This window comes from Heptranchias perlo, chromosome 8 (genome assembly GCF_035084215.1).
Source record: "Heptranchias perlo isolate sHepPer1 chromosome 8, sHepPer1.hap1, whole genome shotgun sequence".
NCBI classification, from domain to species: Eukaryota; Metazoa; Chordata; class Chondrichthyes; order Hexanchiformes; family Hexanchidae; genus Heptranchias; species Heptranchias perlo.
The window spans coordinates 13,539,895-13,559,842 of NC_090332.1; the positions used below are offsets into that span (position 1 = coordinate 13,539,895).

Genomic DNA, 19,948 nt, shown 5'->3' on the forward strand with positions numbered 1-19,948 from the left:
CTTCTTTAGAAATTAGGTAAGCATTTTAATCCAATTTATGTACTACAGATGCAACACTTCAGGAACTAGAATTACATTTAACTGAACTCTTTGTAAATTTAATATGGAAATACAGCAAGAATGTACGGCATTTATTTTACATAATAGTGCAAATGCCCTGTATTTCCCCTTGGTTTAAATTTGAGGTTCATTAATTGAAGTCTATTCTAATTTGCCAAAAGGGAAAGTGAACAGGCTGTTGCAGATACTTAGTAACCAAACCAAGGATTGGGTTAAAATCAACGATAAAAAGTTCATGTTCCTATTGGAAAATTAAACTTCCTATCACACCCGGGAGACAGTTTCAGTATTTTTTATACCTCCAATCAGTACACTATTAAACACAACACCTCTTTCGCTGGTCAAGATTTCAACTTTTGCCACATTTCCTAATGTCATGCTCTTAATTTTCTGCATCTTGCCCCTTTCTTTCTTACAGGTCAATCTTCCTGTCACTTGCATGTATTCTTTACTTTATGCAATCTCTACACTTTCCTTTACTTCGACAGAATTGGAAACCAAGGGGAAGACCTGGGTCAGAAGACTGGAAGGTTGTCTTTTGCGTTGAGCTACTCATCAGAAACCCTCCATTCTCTGCCTTAGCTTTCTCCTTCACTCTGCTCCATTTGTCCCCAACCCATTTAAGCACCTTCTCAATTTTCTGTTTAGCAATTGTATAGAAACTGAGGCCACAATTCTAATAACATTAACTAGTAGTTGCTTTAAAATCTAAATTTTAATATATATTTCATCAGTGATGCACAACATGGGAACATGTGTTTATTGAAAAATATGCAGTCTGAACTTGTGGGATTCCAGCCTCTTATTCATAATTTTATTTTCCAGTTGGATCACCCTCTTAAGCAATGAAAATAAGGCAAAAGAGATTAAATGATTAAAAGGATTGGTTGAAGCCTGAAAAGGTCAAAGTTAATTTGTAAATATTCACAATTACACAAAAACTTGAACTGTGATTTATTTTGAGGCGTGCAGGTGTTGATTCTTTATACAGTAACAGAATCATAATGTTATAGCACAGAAACAGGCGGTTCAGTCTAGCAAGTTTGCACCAGTGTTTTGCTCCATCCCCATACCCTTTACTATTTCTCTTTCCAAAGTGACTATCAAATTCCCTTTCAAAAGTAATTACGGTCTCTGCTTCAACCTCTTTAAAGGTGCTTTCTCTAACCGCCTCTTTAATAATTTCTGGGATTGTTAAATTTGCGCCTTCTGTTTACCATCGCACTAACCAATGGCAATAATCCACTACTATTTGGCCCATCACAAGAGGCCTTCAAGGTCAGGAAGGGTTATCAGGTCACCCCTGAACCTTCTTAGCACCAACTTCTCAAGTCTCTCTTCACAACAGTAACCAGTTATCCCCGCTAACATCTTAATGAATCTACACTGCACCTTTTCCATTGTTTTTATATCCTTTCAAAAACTGCAGCCTAAGCAGTGTACAAAAGCTCATCATTACAGCCAAAGAAAGAAACTAAGACTGCAGCTTGTAGATTTTCAGAAGCACAGCTTGTGTCAGGAATATGTACCACATACTTGTAGGTTGGATAGATGTACAGTGTGCAAGAATCAAATGGATAGCTGAGGCTGCCTCTTATTCAATTTAGACAGGGTCTTAAAGGGTAGTGAATAAAATTGCTCCTCTTGATCCACAGAAATGAAAAAGTTACTCCAACTGTTTTGTATTACTTATAAAGAGGAAGGAGGAGAAATGCCAAACTTAAACGAAGTACTTACCATTCAACTGCATGTTTGTCATAAGAGTCAGACTATGCAACACAAGGCACCAAGTCCGCAGCGAGGTGTTTGGGTACCATGCCAACACTGTCAAGAGGCTAGATATTGAAGCTGCCATTTAAACGAACAAACATATTTTCAGAAAGGCATTCAAAATTTACAGTATGCACAAGTTTGCATTGCCAGTAGGAAAGGAATCTCTTTATAAATTATTCCATCTCATTTATCTTCAAGTTCATCAGCAAACACAATTCAGCAATCTTTACATATGTTTTTAAGGAAATGAAGGAAACAGCCATTACTTTTTGTAAAAAAGTGGCTCACCTTGGTTTAAGGGGATTGTTGGTACTCTACTTGCATTAAATAAAAAAGCATCAGCTCCAGCATCTTCATTTCCAACAGAACAAGCATTCATGCTCAATGTAAGCCATAACTGCAGTAATGATTCCAACTGAAATAAAATTTAAAATTGCATTAAAAAAAGGGGGAAAATGAAGAACCACAGACCAAGATCTAAGTGAAACAATTTGGATCCTATACCTGAACATGATGAACCTGGAGCATTGAGAACAATTTGTTGAAGCATGCACTTAGCATAGGGATTGATGGCGGTGGCACAATCAGCTGACTAGACGAATGCAACCCTCTCAGCAAGGAGTCATCAGTTCCAGGAGGAGGCTGAGATACTAGAGTGAATAAATTAAACACAAGAATAAATATCCATTTATTGTGGTTTGTTTTGCCATTAAGACATTGAGCACCCTACAACTCAAGGCAGTCCCCAAATCTCTCTACCTGAAGTGAAATACAATAGACAATCTACTTCTAACACTTACTTGAGCAACTGGATCACACTACAGGTTGACAGTAATTACACTCGATTTGTTAGCAGATTGTGATTCTACCACAAATAATTAGTTACTCTACTGCTAACATTCATCAAAATCTGGGGTTCTACCGCAGTCAAAGAACTAAATAAGTGAGACACAGCCTCCTGGGCCGTATCTCGCACTTCCAGGCTTTAGTGCACTCAGCAGTCTCCTGAGTTACATTACTTTTGCGTTGATGAGCATCCAAAATCACTTTGCAGTAACACACCCCAAGATATACACAGTCTTAACAACAAGCTGCTTAACACTTTACCCAAAAGCAATTTCTAAAACAACTGAAATTGCTATAAGACACAGTTTCATGACGTTGCATTAAGTGCTGACTCCGAAGAATCCTTTACACTGAGATGCAAATATCACGAGCACATATTTTAAGAATGCAGTTATACTGGCACCTTTGCATTAATGCAAAGCAGTTTCCAGTGTACAGCAACACAAAAGTGTCATGATAACTCAACAGTCAGGTTCTAGCCAAACTCCAAGTGCACTAAACTCAAGCAGTGCGACTCACAGCATCTCCCAATCAAGTGACAAGGGATCTCCTGGAAATTTTCAAAACTTTACATGCAACCTGTTTTAATGTTAGGAGAAAGCAGGCACCCTGCAACCTTGCTCCCACATTAAAAGCTAGCTACCCAGGAAGAAAGCTCTGTGCATGCATCCAAGCATAGACATTGGTGGTTAAACTCAGCGTAACCTGCAGCAACGGGTAGCATTACTCCAGTCTGACAACTGCACATCACACTTCAGAGTCAGATAGCTGCAGTCTAAGATAGGTACCAGGATAACAGCAATATTTAGAACACATCACAAAGCCATTCCCACTTTGTGCACCAGTTTGCCAGCTGTAAAAAAAAATGCAACACTGTTCATACATTTGGCTGAGGTTTGAAAGTCTGCAAAGGTAACAGACAATAACCAGAATTAGATATCACAAAAAACAAAGAATGGAAGATTTCAGTCGTTTCAATTGATGCCAGGAAGCACTTCTTCATACTGGGGGGATTGGAAATCTGGAACACACTTCTCCAAAAAGCTGTTGAGACTGGGTCAATGGAAAATTTCAAAACCAAGATCAATAGATTTTTGTTAGGTAAGGGTACTAAGGGGTATGGAACCAATGCGGGTAGATAGGGTTGAGGTAAAGATCAGCCATGATCTAATTGAATGGCGGATCAGGCTCGAGGGGCTGAATGGCCTACTTCTACTCCCATTTTCCTATAAATTTAGTACTTTGCTCTAGAGATTTGAGCATCTCTCCATCCATCTACCTGTTGGTGATGTATTAGTGAGAGCCTGAAGAATAGAATCAGCTTCCAGTGTAGCCATCATCTTCAACATGAGCTCGGCTTGCTGCTCCAAACCAACCTCCAGACGGGCATCCAGCGCTGCACCACAAACAGAACCAAGGAAAGTTACTTTCTTTTTCTGCTAGCTTGCAGCATCAGAATGTAAAAAAAAAACTACTTGTGAAAAATACAAACCTTGAGACACGGAAACAGATACACTTTGAGATCCATTCTTCTCGCTGGCAGGGGGTGGTTTTGGCATCTGAATTCCAACGCCACCAATATAAGGATTGTAACTGTAAGTGCCATAGTCGGTACCCCAATAGTCATACCAAGTACTGCTAATAGGCTTTTGTGAATAAAAAATAAAATGTTGAACAGCAACACTGATTTGTTTAATGCTCATTCTGCTACTTCCAACATTTTACTCAAAACTATAGCATAATTCATTAAATTTAAACATTCTGTGGATTCATGAATTAAAACTAAAAACTATGCTGGTATCTAATAGATGAAGGCTAAAATAAAGCAAATCCATAACTGTTATACAAATGGTCCAATTGAGATGACCCAAGTTGACTTTATTCTGTAGAGTTCCTTAAATTATGTTGTCTTGGGCTGCTAAATACAAATGTAGTCCACACTTATAAAAACCATTAAACATTCTACACATATACACCAATTCCAAAAAAAAACCTAAAGCATAAGACTGGTAAAACAGAGAATGAATGCATTTACAAGTACTCTGATGGCCAATAAAGCTCCGTATTGGTTCATTTTAGATTTTCTGTAATACCAATTTAATTTTTTTTTAAAAAACCTTCTGCATTAGCAATATGTTTCAGAGTCTTTCTGTGTTTACAACAGTATGACGCACTCTTGAGTTTCAAGTCTTCTTAGGCTTGATTTTGACAACTTACAAGAAAAATGGGAGGGATAAGGGGAGGATAGGGTTACAAAAGAAAAACCTCATACTAAGAATACTGCCCAAGGCAACACAATGAAAGTCAATTTTGCCAACATTAACCAGAACAAAAATTAGTTTTGCATGCAAAGATAAAATTTAAATTGTGCATACTATACCTTGAACACTTTGGCAGCAAGGGGATCTTCATCAAAGTCAACATCTAGGGGACCAATATCAACATCCATGAGGTCTTGTAGCATGTCAAAGTCTTTGTCTTTATCTTTTTCCAAAGATGATGCAGATGGAGCACCTTTGGATGATAAAAACAGCTTTAACATTGCCAAGTATGTTAACTAATGTATGGAAATGGACCATATACACTCACCAGGCAATTTTAAGGCTGTGCTTTTTTTTTATATATAAAAAGACAGTACAGCATATTCTTTAAAATTAATAAAAGGACAACCTAGTCACTGCTTTTCTCCTTACAAGTCACTTACCTGTAATATCCGGGGTCAGAGGCTCATCTATAGATTCCACAAGTGGAATTACAGACGGCTGTGGTAGGGAATCATCAGACTCAGCTATTGATGCTCCTGCATCTTCACCAACAGCTCCTTCTTCCATGGTCTCTACAACTACTGGTGACAACAGCTCACCTGTTTCCAGTTTAAAGGAAAAACGTTAGCAGTAGGTGGTAACTTTTAAACAAAATATTTAAATACGTGCTGCCTGCTCACTGTACACAAAAGATCAACAAAAACCTGCAACACTTCAGCTGAAATTGAAGAAACAGAAAAATTCAAATGCTGTAAGTCAGAAATAAAAACAAATTGATAACCATTGTGAAAGACGGGCCAGCACTCTGAAGGGTATTTCAATTTCATGGGCTGTTGCATATTTCCCATAAGTTTGGCTAGTATGAAGTAGTACATCACATCAATATATCACATCGTACTTGTAAGCATTAATAAGCAATAATTAAATTAATTCACTAACATATCTGCTTACAGAAATGGGTGGACAAAATTTGGCAATCCAGACATTTACTGTCATTAGGTCTCAGTTTACTTACAATGTAAATGTTTAACAGGTGTGTAAAAGAAAAAACTCTACCCAACAGCATCCAGGTTAGTTCTATAAATCTAACCAACAGTCCAGCATAATGACTATTTGCATAATTTGACAAATAGGTTTATATTAACTGGTGTGAACGTGTGACATTGCCAACTGGTGTCGAGATTAGCAAAGACTCAAAGACCAATCAGATCCAGCCAAAAGTCTACATTGGGTCATTCACTGAAAAAAACAATTAAGACTGGAATAAAAATAGAAACTGCTGGAAACAGTCAATGTTTCAGGTTGATAACCTTATCAGAACTGGAATTGGCATTCTGTTGAAAGGCAATCGACCTGAGATATTAACTTTGTTTCTCTCTCCACAGATGCTGCCTGACCTGAATGTTTCCAGCATTTTCTGTTTTTATTTCAGATTTCCAGCATCCAGTATTTTGCTCTTTTTAAAAAAAAATTAAGACTAGAATTTGTTAAAGAAAAAGTTGGGAGAGAGAAAAATGCATGAAGAGAGTATGAGACGGAGAGAAAAAAGGTGGGGGTGGGGGTGGGGGGGGGGGGGGGGAGGGGGAGTGAGGGAGGACAGTGAATATGAGCGTGGAGAGAAAAAATGGGGGGAGAGGCAGGGAAGAAGTAAAAAGAGAGCCAGTAGGTATAAATTGGGAGACAGCAAAGATTCCAATTCTGATCATGACATGCCAAATACTGGCCCACCTTTAGCAGGAGAAAAACAAATATATATTACACGTAATATGTGTGTGACTATACACATCCCCACACATATGCACAGCAGTAAAACTAATCTTTTGTGCATCGTTTCAACACTGTTCACACACAAATATTTAGTACAGAAGAACACTTTGGATGCAATTTTTAAGGAGAAAACACTTATGGTATAATTTCTTCCTTCCTACCTGCCAATATATCTTGAATCATGCAGGTCAAAGAATATTGTGCCCATGCTCCACCCCAGGAGATGTCGCCCCTGTTGAAGTCTGTTCCTACCAGCAGAAGCAGAAGTCTTTCTAGCTGCTGCTCATTAACTATTTCACAAAGATGAATCGTTGGCCTTGTAGCATTTGCAATACGTGCCAGAACCTACCAAGAAAGTTCAGAAATTCATTTATTGCCACCATTTAATGTCCGCGGCAAAGAGCCCGCTATTTGAGTCAGTCCATTTACAGATAGCAAGTACATTACCTCACGTACATTTTCTAAAAGTCCAGTACTAAATCAAGAAAAGGAAATAAACTCACTTAAAAATGCAAATCTCCTGTGAAGAACAGCATAGCTGCAACCAGTGACTATTCCTGCTCTGCTGTTCTTTAGCTCTTTATCACAGCCCTACATACAGAGATTCAACCAGATAAACGAAAGAGAAAAGTATTACACTGGCCTTGCAAACAACTTGCTGAATTTTAAAACTTGGATGGAGTGGCAAGTCCTATTCATCAATCTATAGCATGCTCAGTCCCACTTATTAAACGGTATACCATACGTACATGTTTTTTTTTAAAAAACCATGCACACCATAACAGCAGTACCAAATGCGATTGTAGAACTTTGGCATGGTTTTACATCCAGGAAAAGCTATGACATATTAGCCACTTAACCATACGCGATAGAAGGTTAACTAAAAAGGAATAAAAAGACAAAGAAATAAGGTGCACACACATGAATCAAAAGCTAAAAAGCCTCATTAACAAGCTGCCAGTCCACTTCCTGCTGGAGTAGGTGGAAAGCAGCTGCCACCCTTGGCCCCATCAGCATTAAGGTAGGTGCGGGAATGGGATTGCAGGAGGGTCTCGTGGGGAGGGGGAATGGGAGAAAGAAAAAAAGTGAGGCAGGGAAGGCCATGACTTTCCTTGTGGTGCCCGGAGGAGCACTCACTCTCTTCTGGCCCCACAAAGAGAAAAAACCGTACCTGTTTGGGCCTCATGTTTCTGGCACGCTCTGGTTCTCTTCAGCCTGGCAGAAAAACCGCCACAACTACTCTGCTCAGGCCAGAGTTAAAATTGCAATTTGGAGCCCGATGACTTTATTGGAAGTTATTGACATTATGTAAAGAAGGACCCTACAAGCTTTAGGCAGGCAGCTTAGCATTTCCAGCATTTTCTATTTATTCTTGGAGTACAGGGCCCAGCTCTGGTCACCGAGACACAAGGGAAACAGTCAAGCACTGGAGGCAGAGCAGAGAAGTGCCATGGACTGATCCCTAGAGTTACACGTGAGTTCGGAGGAAAGACTAAAGCAAGTTTTGCTTTTCAGCCCAGAAAGCAAGCCTCTGACAGGTGATTTTATAGAGCTATACCCCAAGTTAAGGGCATGGAAAAGATAAATCCATAATATTACTTCAAAATAAATTGAGACACTAGACAAGGGGACATAAGTTCAAACTGGTGATATTAGAAAATTCTTCACACAGTGTGATCAATGCAGAATGGACTCCTGGATAGAATAGCAGAGGCAACAATTCTGCATTTATTTAATAAGCAATTGGATACTGAAATGGTGGTGGTGGTGGGGGTGGGGGGAGCTGTAGGTGCTTCTGAGTGGATGAATTCAGATGTGCCAAATGGCCACCTTCATCTGTAATTATCATGATCATGTGAACATTTTATGAGGGAGCACAACTGTCAAAATGATGCATTTTGCTGAGCAATTATTTGAGCGGCCACAGGTAAACATAGGTTTATAAAAAAATTTCTCTGCTCAAAGAATATTTCTCACTTCCACAAATTGCAAAATAGGTCCTCAAAAACTGTTCAAACTCAAGTTATAAATACCTTTCCTTGCAATTTACATTAAAAATTGTCATGTAACGCTTAAATTGCACTTGCAATCATCACTGCCAAGTAGCACTGAAGCATTCAAATAGTGAAAAGGGCTTTGCATAATTAAGGATTTGGGTTTTTTGTAACAATTTTCTCCCATCCTCTCCTCATACAAACATACAATTCCACAGGCATCACCACCCTCTGGTATCTTGCACAAGTGTCCAATCGGGTGAGCCTAAATGGCATCTGCAGGCTATTCACCTACAAAAGACATCACATCAAGCCCAATTCTGTCCACATGGATGACCTTGTTGGGGGGGCGGTGGGGGTCACTAAGTAACGATTACAGAGTAGGAACTCTGGCTGATTTTTCCTTCTTAGCCTAGGGACCAATGCTGACTACTGCCCTGGCTAAGATCAGAAAACTAAGCACAGACCAAAAATAAAACTGGAGCCACCCACACCATCACAGAGAAGCTCAGTTAAGCAATGTGTGGGGGGAATTGGATTTTCAACACATCAAGTTTACACAATTCAGATGTGCTTTTTACATCAACATCCTTCGTCTTGCAGCACATTTACATCAGGATAATTTAAACACCCTCAACTCCACTCATAAGAACATAAGAAATAGGAGCAGAAGTAGGCCATACGGCCCCTCGAGCCTGTTCCATCATTCAATAAGATCATGGCTGATCTTCAACCTCGACTCCACTTTCTCCCTCGATTCCCCTAGAGTCCAAAAATCTATTGATCTCAGCCTTGAATATATTCAATGACTCAGCATCCACAGCCCTCTGGGGTAGAGAATTCCAAAGGTTCATAACCCTCAGTGAAGAAATTCCTCCTCCTCTCAGTCTTAAATGGCCGACCCCTTATCCTGATACTATGCCCCCTAGTTCTAGACTCTCCAGCCGGGGGAAAACAACCTCTCAGCATCCACCCTGTCAAGCCCCCTCAGAATCTTATATGTTTCAATGAGATCACCTCTCATTCTTCTAAACTCCAGAGTAGAGGCTCAGTCTACTCAATCTCTCTTCATAGGACAATGTTCTCATCCCAGAAATCAATCTAGTGAACTTCCGTTGCACTGCCTCTAAGGCAAGTTTATCCTTCCTTAGATAAGACCACCAAAACTGTACACAGTACTCCAGGTGAAGTCTCACCAAAGTCCTGTACAATGGTAGTAAGACTTCCTTACTCTTCCGTACTCCAACCACCTTGCGATAAAGGCCAACATGCCATTTGCTTTCCTAATTTACTGCTGTACCTTAATGCTAACTTTTTGCGTTTCTTGTACCAGGACACCCAAGTCTCTCCGGACACCAACATTTAATAGTTTCGTGCCATTTAAAAAATATTCTGATTTTCTATTCTTCCTACCAAAGTGAATAAACTCACATTTCCCCACATTATACTCCATCTGCCACCTTCTTGCCCATTCACTTAATCTATCTATATCCCTTTGCAGATTCTTTATGTACTTCTCACAGCTTACTGTCCCACCTAACTTTGTATTGTCAGCAAAATTGGATACATTACACTCGGTCCCTTCATCCAAGTCATTAATAGAGATTGTAAATAGCTGAGACCCAAGCACCGATCCTTGCGGCACCCCATTAGTTACAGCCTGCCAACCTGAAAATGACCCGTTTATCCCTACTCTGTTTTCTACCTGTTAACCGATCCTCTATCCAGGCTAATATGTTACCCCTAACCCCATAAGCCCTTCCACTACTTCTCAAATATTTAGACTGATTTCACCTCTACCCTCTCAATGCTTGTTGTGACTACAAAACAATTGACTTCTTCCTGTAATCAGTCGTTGCACTTCTTTGGGTTGTAGGTGTGAGTGAAAAGGATCATTCCTGCTTTCCATACGTCTGTCTGATATATTGGACAGAGCTTAAAGCCTTAAAATTGGCTTAATTGAGGGAGGTCAGTGATGAAAGAGAGTTATTAGCCATATATTTTTCTGAAAATTCTTTGGAAATCGAAAATTGTATCAAATAACACAAACAGGAGAAATTATGCACCCATGCTTAGAAAGGGGAAAGTAATGTCAGGCAATCATATACCAGTTAGCCTCACATCAATTAGGAAAACGGCTGGGACCATAATAAAAGGGGTATCAATCGTTAGCACTTAGAAAAGTAGGCCCTAATCAGAGACAACAAACGTGGAATTGTAAAAGACAATTCATGTCTGGATAACTTAGTTCAATTCTTCAAGGAAGTTATCAAGCATATATAATGAATGCCTTGGATGTGATATATCAAGACTTTCAAAAAAACATTTGATAAAGTGGCACATAAGAGACGGATTATGGCTCACAGTAGTAAAAGTAAAGCAGTAGTCTAGATTGAGGACAGAACATAGAGAGTAGGAGTAAATGAATGCTTCTCAAATTGGCAATGTGTAGTTAGTTGTGTGCCTCAGATATTTGTTGAGGCCTCTCGTTCTACATATCAAAGTTTGTTGACAAAGGCATACTGTATGAATGCAGGAAACTGCGGGAGGATAGACACACTAGGGTGATGGGTAAATGTGGCATTTGAGTTCAAATGTCTAGGGATTTTAAAAAAATGGAGAATGGAAAAATACTTTAAATTGTAACATTCTCAGGGGAGTGAAACAGATGTAGGAATGCTGACAAATTTTTAAAAGGACAAATGGGATTTGGGTAGAAGAATTTTGTCTTCATACAAAGTGTTATTAGAATATAGAATGCATTACAACAGATGGCTAATGAAACAGAATCAATCGTGACATTAAGAGGAAGTTAAATAAAATGCTGGAGAAAGTTAAAAGCTATACGAGGAAAGAGCAAGGAAATAGGATTAGATACCTCTGACAGAGGAACTAGTTATCACCTCCCAGACACAATAGGCCAAATGAGCTTTCTGTGCAGACATTTCCAAGATGCCATGATACTTTTAGGAGACTTTTTTTTGTTCAAGTGTGCAAAGTATGAAAGTTTACCCTCCATCCCAGAAAAAGGCTGCAATAGAACACAGTGGTCCTCATCACAAAAGGGGTGGCATCTGAACTGGGTGACAATGTTAAACAAGCAGCTGCACTTTTATCATAACTAAAATACTTCCCTTGTTCACCTATTTTACTTGATATTTACATTGAGGTTTTCCCAAATAGGGTGGTCACAACCCTCCTCCCCCCCCCCCCCAACCCCGCCACCATTAATAGAATGACACTATTTGACAATTCGTTTTTTAAACTGCTGTCTATTTTGAAATTACATTACTTTTCAGCAGAGTTCCAATATAATTGAGAATTTTATCTTTTACTTTCACAAATCTCTGCAAAAGATTTTGCCCTTCAGATTTCCACACAAATATTTTGTAGACTGACCAATATCTTCAACTTTTCCTTGATTCTAGAAACTGCTTAAATTGTACTGTTGTTGTAAAGGTTCGATAATTTTAGTCCCTCTCACTCAAAACCTGTCCCACTCCCACAGGGAAGCCTTCAACAAAATAAAACCCTTCCCTGTAGGAAGCAGCTAAAGCCACCATGAGCTCTTTGTTTCTCTGCACTCTATTGGACCAGTCATCCAACTGGGCCTCAGGGACTTCAATTGTTCTTTATATTCCACCCACCCACACCCCCCCCTCAAAAAAAAAACACTGTTGCATCAATTTTATGAAATCCAAGTTTGCCAGCAAGCCTAAACAGAATCTATCGACTTCAAATGCTAATATCAGCACTGTAGAAACAATATCCTTAGATTTACCCAAAGTATCAGATTACAGCTACCATTTTGTACAAGTTACACAGATTTGCACCATTTCTCTGGAACATTTCAGTTTTAAGTACTTAAAAAAAATTAGCTGCCTCTATTGTTAACATCTGGTACTTTTTAGCATGGTGCTTTTTTTCCCCGCAATTTAGAGTGTGAGTTTGAGTCAGCAAAGCATAATGAGATATTTTGAGTTATGAGAAAAGACTAGAAAAACAGGGATCCTTTTCATCAGAACAGATAAAGTTAAGAGATCTGATGAGATGTTCAAAATTATTAATGGTTTTGATAGTTGCTAACTGAAAGGCATAAATTTAAAACCACCAGCAAAAGAACAAAAGAGGTTAGGAGAATTTTTTTTTAAAAATGCAGTTATTTGGAGGGAATTGGTAAACAAACATCTGAAAAAGAAAAATTGAAAAGGGTAGAGGAACAGGACTAAATAGTTAACTCTTTGAGAGCCAGCGCAGGTGCGATAGGCCTTTTGTGCTGTAAAATTCTATAATCCACTGAATCCTGATTACTTCACCTCCCTCAAATGTAGTAATTTTATAACTTGCACATCATTATTTATACAAATGGTAGTGCATTAATGGTAGTAAAAAAGTTCAGGTCTAACCGAGTTCATGAACTTCAGCATAGGACATCTGAATGCCAATTATGTAACCATGCCTTCTAACACTCCAGTAACCATCACTTTAGGAACTTTCTTTGGCCGTTTATAAATGAGAGAAAACATTTGGAGAAACGTTTTCATTTGAGCAGATAAGTTACAAAGGCAAGGACACACATATACACTCACCTTACAGACAAAGAGCAGCAGATCTGCATGACAGGTAAAATCCATGGACAGAAGAAAAAGCGCAAGCTTCTGCACCACAGCAATGCAGCGGTCATGGGATAAAGTAAACGGGAGTGGCTCCACCTCGGGGGAGTCTTTTGTTGAGGACGATTCTGAATCTAAAGTAGTGCGAGGCCACTCTGCAGTCCGGCGTAGACGAATAAGGTCTTTGAAGTGCTAGTGTAGGATTGAAGTTAGGATAAAATGCAATTAACTTGGTCAACTAACTAATTCCCACTATCTGAATTTACACACATGCAATTAACATTCAGAAAAAACTAAAACAGAAATCTGAATTTCTGTTCACTGGGAGGAAAAACTAGAGATAGGTATACTAAGTGAAAACAAAACTGTTCAATTTCCATAACTATTAGAGACTAAAATAGCCCAAGCAACATCTCAGTTAACAGTGCATTCATTGGCAGAGCAGACCTCTAGTAATAATCAAATTAAAAGATCAACCTCTCTCCCATCTTCCCCTCCATATCCTCTCTGACCTTATATCATCCACGAGACCCATCACCTGCACCCTTAACTCCATTCCCACTAAACTGCTGATGACCCAACGTTCCTCCTGGCCCCCAGGCAGTCTGACATTTTAAGTGGTTCCCTCACCTCAGGTACTTTCCCCCCTCCCATCAAACCACCATTGCCCATCTCCTCAAAAACCCACCCTTGTACCTTGTGTCCTTGTAAACTACCACCCTGTCTCCAACCTCCCTTTCCTCTCCAAGATCCCTGAACAGTTTTTTGCCTCCCAACTGCGTGCTTGTCATTCCTGCAACTTCATGTTTGAATTTCTCCAGTAAGGTTTTCACCCGTCACAGCACTGAAACAGCCCTAACCAAGTTGCAAATGACATTCACTGCGACTGTGATGCACTATCCCTCCACGGTCTCACTGCTGCCTTTTCACACGGTGAGCCACATCATTCACCTCCAATTGCCTTCCCACTGTCCAGTTCAGAGGGACTGCTTTTGCTTAGTTCCACTCTTACCTATCCAATCATTGCCAAACAATGGCTTCTCTTCCTGCCCCCGCCCCATTACCTTCAGAGTATCCTTGACCTCTCCTCATCCTCACTACATGCTGCCTCTTGGCAACGGCATCCATAGACACGGGGTCAACTTCAACATGTACATTGACGACACACAGCTTTACCTCTCCTCCACCCCTCTCAAACACCACCTCCTCTGAATTATCCGACTGCTTATCAGACACACCGTCTTGGATGAGCCGTGGTTGAAACATTGCAAGACATTGCACAAAGACTGAAGCCACCACCTTCAGCTCACGCCATAAACTCTACCCTTGCTGACTCCATTCCCCTCCCCGGCCACTACATCAGGCTGAACCAGCTGGTGGCAACTTCGGGGTCCAACTCTATCCGTAGCCTCTCCATCACTTCACCTATCTAAGATCGCCCACCTCCACCCCTACCTCAGCCCATCTGCCACTGAAGCCCCCAATCACCTCCAGACTCAACTATTCTATTGTTCTCCTGGCTGGCCTCCCATCCTCTTCTATCGCTTACCCAAAACTCTGCTGCCCATATCCTATCTCACATCAAATCCTGCTCACCCCATCATCAATGTCCTTGCTGACCTACATTGGCTAATGGTCCCTTAGCACTTAATATTCAAAATTCTCATTCTCGTGTTTAAATCCTTCATGGCCTCACCTCGCCCTATCTCTACACTTCGAGCCCTACAAGCACCCTCCCCCTGAACTGTCCATACCTCTGGCTCTGGCCTCTTGTGCATCCCGCTAACCCCCCCCCAACTCTTTAGCCCACCATTAACTGCCATGTCGTCAGCAGGCTAGGCCCCAGGTTCTGGGATTCCCTCCCTAAAATTCTCAGTTTCTCCACCTCCCTCTCCTCCTTTAAGGCCCTCCTTAAAATGCACCTCTTTTTTCAAAGCTTTTGGTCACTCTGCCTAATATCTCCTTTCGCTCAGCGTCCATTGTTTTGATTACACCTCTGAACAATTTTCTATGTTAAAAGGTGCTATAAATGCAAGTTGTTGCTGCAAAAAACAATCTATTAGTTCTCGTCCTGTGCTGGACCAATAGGACTGCAACCATTTTAAACACTTAAACTATAGAACAAAACAGACGTCATACCTTTGACGTAGCTTGCTTTAGTTTTGCCTGTTCTACCAAAAGTTTATATGAGGATCCTTTGCTGCTCTGGATCTTCTCTTTCTCTATTTGCTCAACTAATGCCTTTTGTTTTGCTTTTAACAAATTGAGTTGCTGCAAAAAAGGTTAAGTCAAAAGTCAGTTTGATATGTGTACACACCCCAAAAAACACACTAAAACTACAGAGCAAGTCCTTAAACACCTTGATCATTTTTTTTAAACCTTACGTATTCTTGTCTTTCTCCCCTCCCCTCTGACATTGCTCCCTGAAGTTTAATTTATCCCAGTAGCACGCCTACTAAAACCCGGCCGAGAGTACTTACAGGTAATCTGCTCAAAGATTTCTGCAAATGCATCTCTTGATGCAGCCATAAACATGCCTGGAATAACTATCCTTCTCACTGTCCCTCCCTGTGAAGGAGTGTCTGATCACCAGTCCAGTGAAAATCAGGAACTCACAAGGGCAGTGACAGGTGGAAAACCATATCCCAACACTTGCACAACACACTGGAGGCACCTGATTGAACTCAAGTCTGGATTACACTGTATCTCACAGCCCAACTTGAAAGAGCAAAACTTGCTAAGATGAGTATCTTCCTAAACCACACTACCTGGCAGAAAAATATTCTTCTTGCTCCCAAATATAGCAATTGGAGAGTTGTCCCATTAGTGCTGTACAGATGCTACAATTATGGTCTCAGCAATTCTCATTTTGTGAACAAAAAATACTCATTACCATAGCCATAAGATTTGCCAAAGTACTGGATTACTGAGCTGTTTATAAAATCTAAACAAAGTTCACACATATTGTCAACTGATGAAACAATACCTGTTTATGGTGTATGAGTTGCTTTCGAATTTTTCTCGAATATAATCGATCAAGACTGCTGCTGCCTTTGGTGGATCTGCCTGAACACTGTGACTGAAGATTGTTATTGATGAAGCTCCATTGGTTTCCTAGAGCAGAGGGGAAACTCTGGTCCTTTATTACACGCCCAAGACAAGCAATGTTTACCTCAGAATTCAAAACATTCAAAATTGGGCCAACAGATTTCTCAACATCAGTCAATACGGTCAGTTGACACAGTGCATTTGTACACTATTACTGCACTGCACCACAGAGGGGCACAGCACTGCTTTGTCTTGTCATTAACTACGCCAAGCCTTTTATTGGAGCTGTGCAGGGGCAAACCAATCTGTACCGTGTAAATAACTGGCGAAACACCACTAGCAATTGCCTGCAAGCAGGTCATTTACTATCAATTTGACTGAGGGGAGAATCCTCGGAGGTAGGAGGAAATGTATAAATTTACTTTACAATGGTTTAGTGTTGTAGGTACCAACCCAGTCATAAATAATCAAATTGGAAATTAAACATATTACAACTTTGTAATGAAGTATACCTGTCACTATCCGTTCTCTGTCTTTACCATTTAATGGCTTTTTGGCTGCAGCCACTTCATCTTCAACACTTGCAACATAGTCCAGCAACCGAGACACAAGCATGACAACCCAACTGACCATTGGGATGTCCAATACACCTGAGGGGATTAAAAAAAATAAAAATAAATTAAGTACTGTAGTAATGCTGTTGTCTTGTCCCTGAAAAAGCCAAAAAGCAAGATATTTGCCAAATGTTCTGGCTCGAAGAGCACGCTCGTAACTTTTAGTACAAGGTCAGCATAGCATTAGATTTTTAACTCTAAGAAATGGTTTTCTAAAATATTCTACTCTAATTGCAAACCAGAGCAGGGACTTATAATGGTCGCTGGGTCAAAATCCTGGAATTGCCTCCTAGCACCAAAACAGGAGCACTAAACGCAATGACTGCAGTATTTCAAGAAGGCGGCCCACCAGCACCATGGGATGGGCAATAAATGTGACCATGCCAGCATTACCCACATCTCCAACAATTTTTAAAGAAACTTCACTCCAGATTACTACTACACTCAGGTGATGTTAACATAAACTCCATTCAAAAGTGAATCATCATTTCACTGCTCATATTCAAATACAAATACTTGCTTACCCTCTGTACGTCTGTATGTTGTCATCTGTGGCTGGAGAGATGACAACAAGTTATCCAAAAGGTTAAGTAGGCCTTCTAAGACCCCACTGTTACTAAGCGATCGCTGACCAAAGCAGGAAAGTAACATGAAAACCCTGAAACAAAGAAGTGGAAGTAAAAAGGTAGCAATTATGAGCTCTTAAAAATAGCAAATATAAAAGTCACCTAAATGATTTCTTGTTTTGGCCAGTAGTTCAGATTATAGTAAGGGCTTTAGGTATTTGTTTCGAAGAAACACCAGTTCTTTTGAATAGCTAGGATATTTAATACATTTGAATCATCGACAGCTACAGGTGAGGTGCCTGAAGATTGGAGGGTAGCAAATGTTGTGCCTTTGTTTAAGAAGGGTGGCAGGGAAAAGCCCGGGAACTACAGACTGGTGAGCCTGACATCTGTAGTGGGTAAGTTGTTAGAGGGTATTCTGAGAGACAGGATCTACGGGCATTTGGAGAGGCAGGGACTGATTAGGAACAGTCAGCATAGTTTTCTGAGAGGAAAATCATGTCTCACAAATTTGATTGAGTTTTTTGAAGGGGTAACCAAGAAGATAGATGAGGGCTGTGCAGTAGACGTGGTCTACATGGACTTTAGCAAAGCCTTTGACAAGGTACCGCATGGTAGGTTGTTACATAAGGTTAGATCTCACAGGATCCAAGGTGAGGTAGCCAATTGGATACAAAATTGGATTGACGGCAGAAGACAGAGGGTGGTTGTAGAGGGTTGTTTTTCAAACTGGAGGCCTGTGACCAGCGGTGTGCCTCAGGGATCGGTGCTGGGTCCGCTGTTATTTGTTATTTATATTAATGATTTGGATGAGAATTCAGGAGGCATGGTTAGTAAGTTTGCAGATGACACCAAGATTGGTGGCATTGTGGACAGTGAAGAAGGTTATCTAGGATTGCAATGGGATCTTGATAAATTGGGCCAGTGGGCCGATGAATGGCAGATGGAGTTTAATTTAGATAAATGTGAGGTGATGCATTTTGGTAGATCGAATCGGGCCAGGACCTACTCCGTTAATGGTAGGGCGTTGGGGAGAGTTATAGAACAAAGAGATCTAGGAGTACAGGTTCATAGCTCCTTGAAAGTGGAGTCACAGGTGGATAGGGTGGTGAAGAAGGCATTCGGCATGCTTGGTTTCATTGGTCAGAACATTGAATACAGGAGTTGGGATGTCTTGTTGAAGTTGTACAAGACATTAGTAAGGCCACACTTGGAATACTGTGTACAGTTCTGGTCGGAATACTGTGTACAGTTCTGGTCACCCTATTATAGAAAGGATATTATTAAACTAGAAAGAGTGCAGAAAAGATTTACTAGGATGCTACCGGGACTTGATGGTTTGACTTATAGGGAGAGGCTGGATAGACTGAGACTTTTTTCCCTGGAGAGTAGGAGGTTTAGGGGTGATCTTATAGAAGTCTATCAAATAATGAGGGGCATAGATAAGGTAGATAGTCAAAATCTTTTCCCAAAGGTAGGGGAGTCTATAACGAGGGGGCATAGATTTAAGGTGAGAGGGGAGAGATACAAAAGGGTCCAGAGGGGCAATTTTTTCACTCAAAGGGTGGTGAGTGTCTGGAACGAGCTGCCAGAGGCAGTAGCAGAGGCGGGTACAATTTTGTCTTTTAAAAAGCATTTGGACAGTTACATGGGTAAGATGGGTATAGAGGGATATGGGCCAAGTGCAGGCAACTGGGACTAGCTTAGTGGTATAAACTGGCAGACATGGACATGTTGGGCCAAAGGGCCTGTTTCCATGTTGTAAACTTCTATGATTCTATCTCCAGGTCACACTGCTTCTCAAATTTCAAATATTGGGGCTGAAGAAAAAAAAGTTGTGTTTTACCAATAAACAATGCTTAAAAAAAGATTGAATTTATATAAGATTTTATGTAATTAAATACTGATTATTTCATTCATGTTTATATGTGATGTAAACCACTCGTGATGGTGTTCGTACAGTACACCTACCTGTCTTGTGGGAAGATGAGATGTTGCTCAGAGTTATAAAGTTCTTGTAAAACATTAGACAGGAACTGCCCCCACCACCTCTCACCACCACAAAGCTGCACAAGCAGCAATCCAGCGTGCAATCGTATTTTTGGGGTACCACTGATGCACAGATGTTTGAACAGTTCCTCACAAGCCTGTGCATGAAACGTGCTTTGAAGAACTGCTGGTACAGCATGACCTACAAGAATTTAAAACACATATAAATGTACCATTAGTGAAAAGACGATGTGCATCAGCACCGCCAGTTGGATAAAATTACAGCGCATCAAAGTCTTATTTGTGTCATTAGGGGGCACTGTATGCACCAAGATAACACAGATTTTTATTTTAACACAGGCGTAAGGCAGGGAGTAGCAGGTTACTCAAAATAACTCCCAACAGCTACTTATT

At 40.4% G+C, this 19,948-nt stretch overlaps 1 protein-coding gene across 1 annotated transcript in view; it reads right to left on the reverse strand.

Annotated features, from left to right (window-relative positions):
* The window catches only part of birc6 (baculoviral IAP repeat containing 6), a 199,698-nt gene that overhangs the window by 106,485 nt on the left and 73,265 nt on the right, over nucleotides 1–19,948 (reverse strand). The window contains exons 30-43 of the mRNA XM_067988688.1: nucleotides 19,517–19,736; nucleotides 17,504–17,637; nucleotides 16,878–17,015; nucleotides 16,304–16,431; nucleotides 15,457–15,588; nucleotides 13,294–13,509; nucleotides 6,872–7,055; nucleotides 5,384–5,542; nucleotides 5,060–5,193; nucleotides 4,172–4,325; nucleotides 3,959–4,075; nucleotides 2,338–2,483; nucleotides 2,122–2,248; nucleotides 1,798–1,908 (exon numbers count right to left, since the gene is read on the reverse strand). Of these exons, the coding sequence (XP_067844789.1) occupies nucleotides 1,798–1,908; nucleotides 2,122–2,248; nucleotides 2,338–2,483; nucleotides 3,959–4,075; nucleotides 4,172–4,325; nucleotides 5,060–5,193; nucleotides 5,384–5,542; nucleotides 6,872–7,055; nucleotides 13,294–13,509; nucleotides 15,457–15,588; nucleotides 16,304–16,431; nucleotides 16,878–17,015; nucleotides 17,504–17,637; nucleotides 19,517–19,736 (2,100 nt within the window). The remainder of the gene's footprint in view (nucleotides 1–1,797; nucleotides 1,909–2,121; nucleotides 2,249–2,337; nucleotides 2,484–3,958; nucleotides 4,076–4,171; nucleotides 4,326–5,059; nucleotides 5,194–5,383; nucleotides 5,543–6,871; nucleotides 7,056–13,293; nucleotides 13,510–15,456; nucleotides 15,589–16,303; nucleotides 16,432–16,877; nucleotides 17,016–17,503; nucleotides 17,638–19,516; nucleotides 19,737–19,948) is intronic.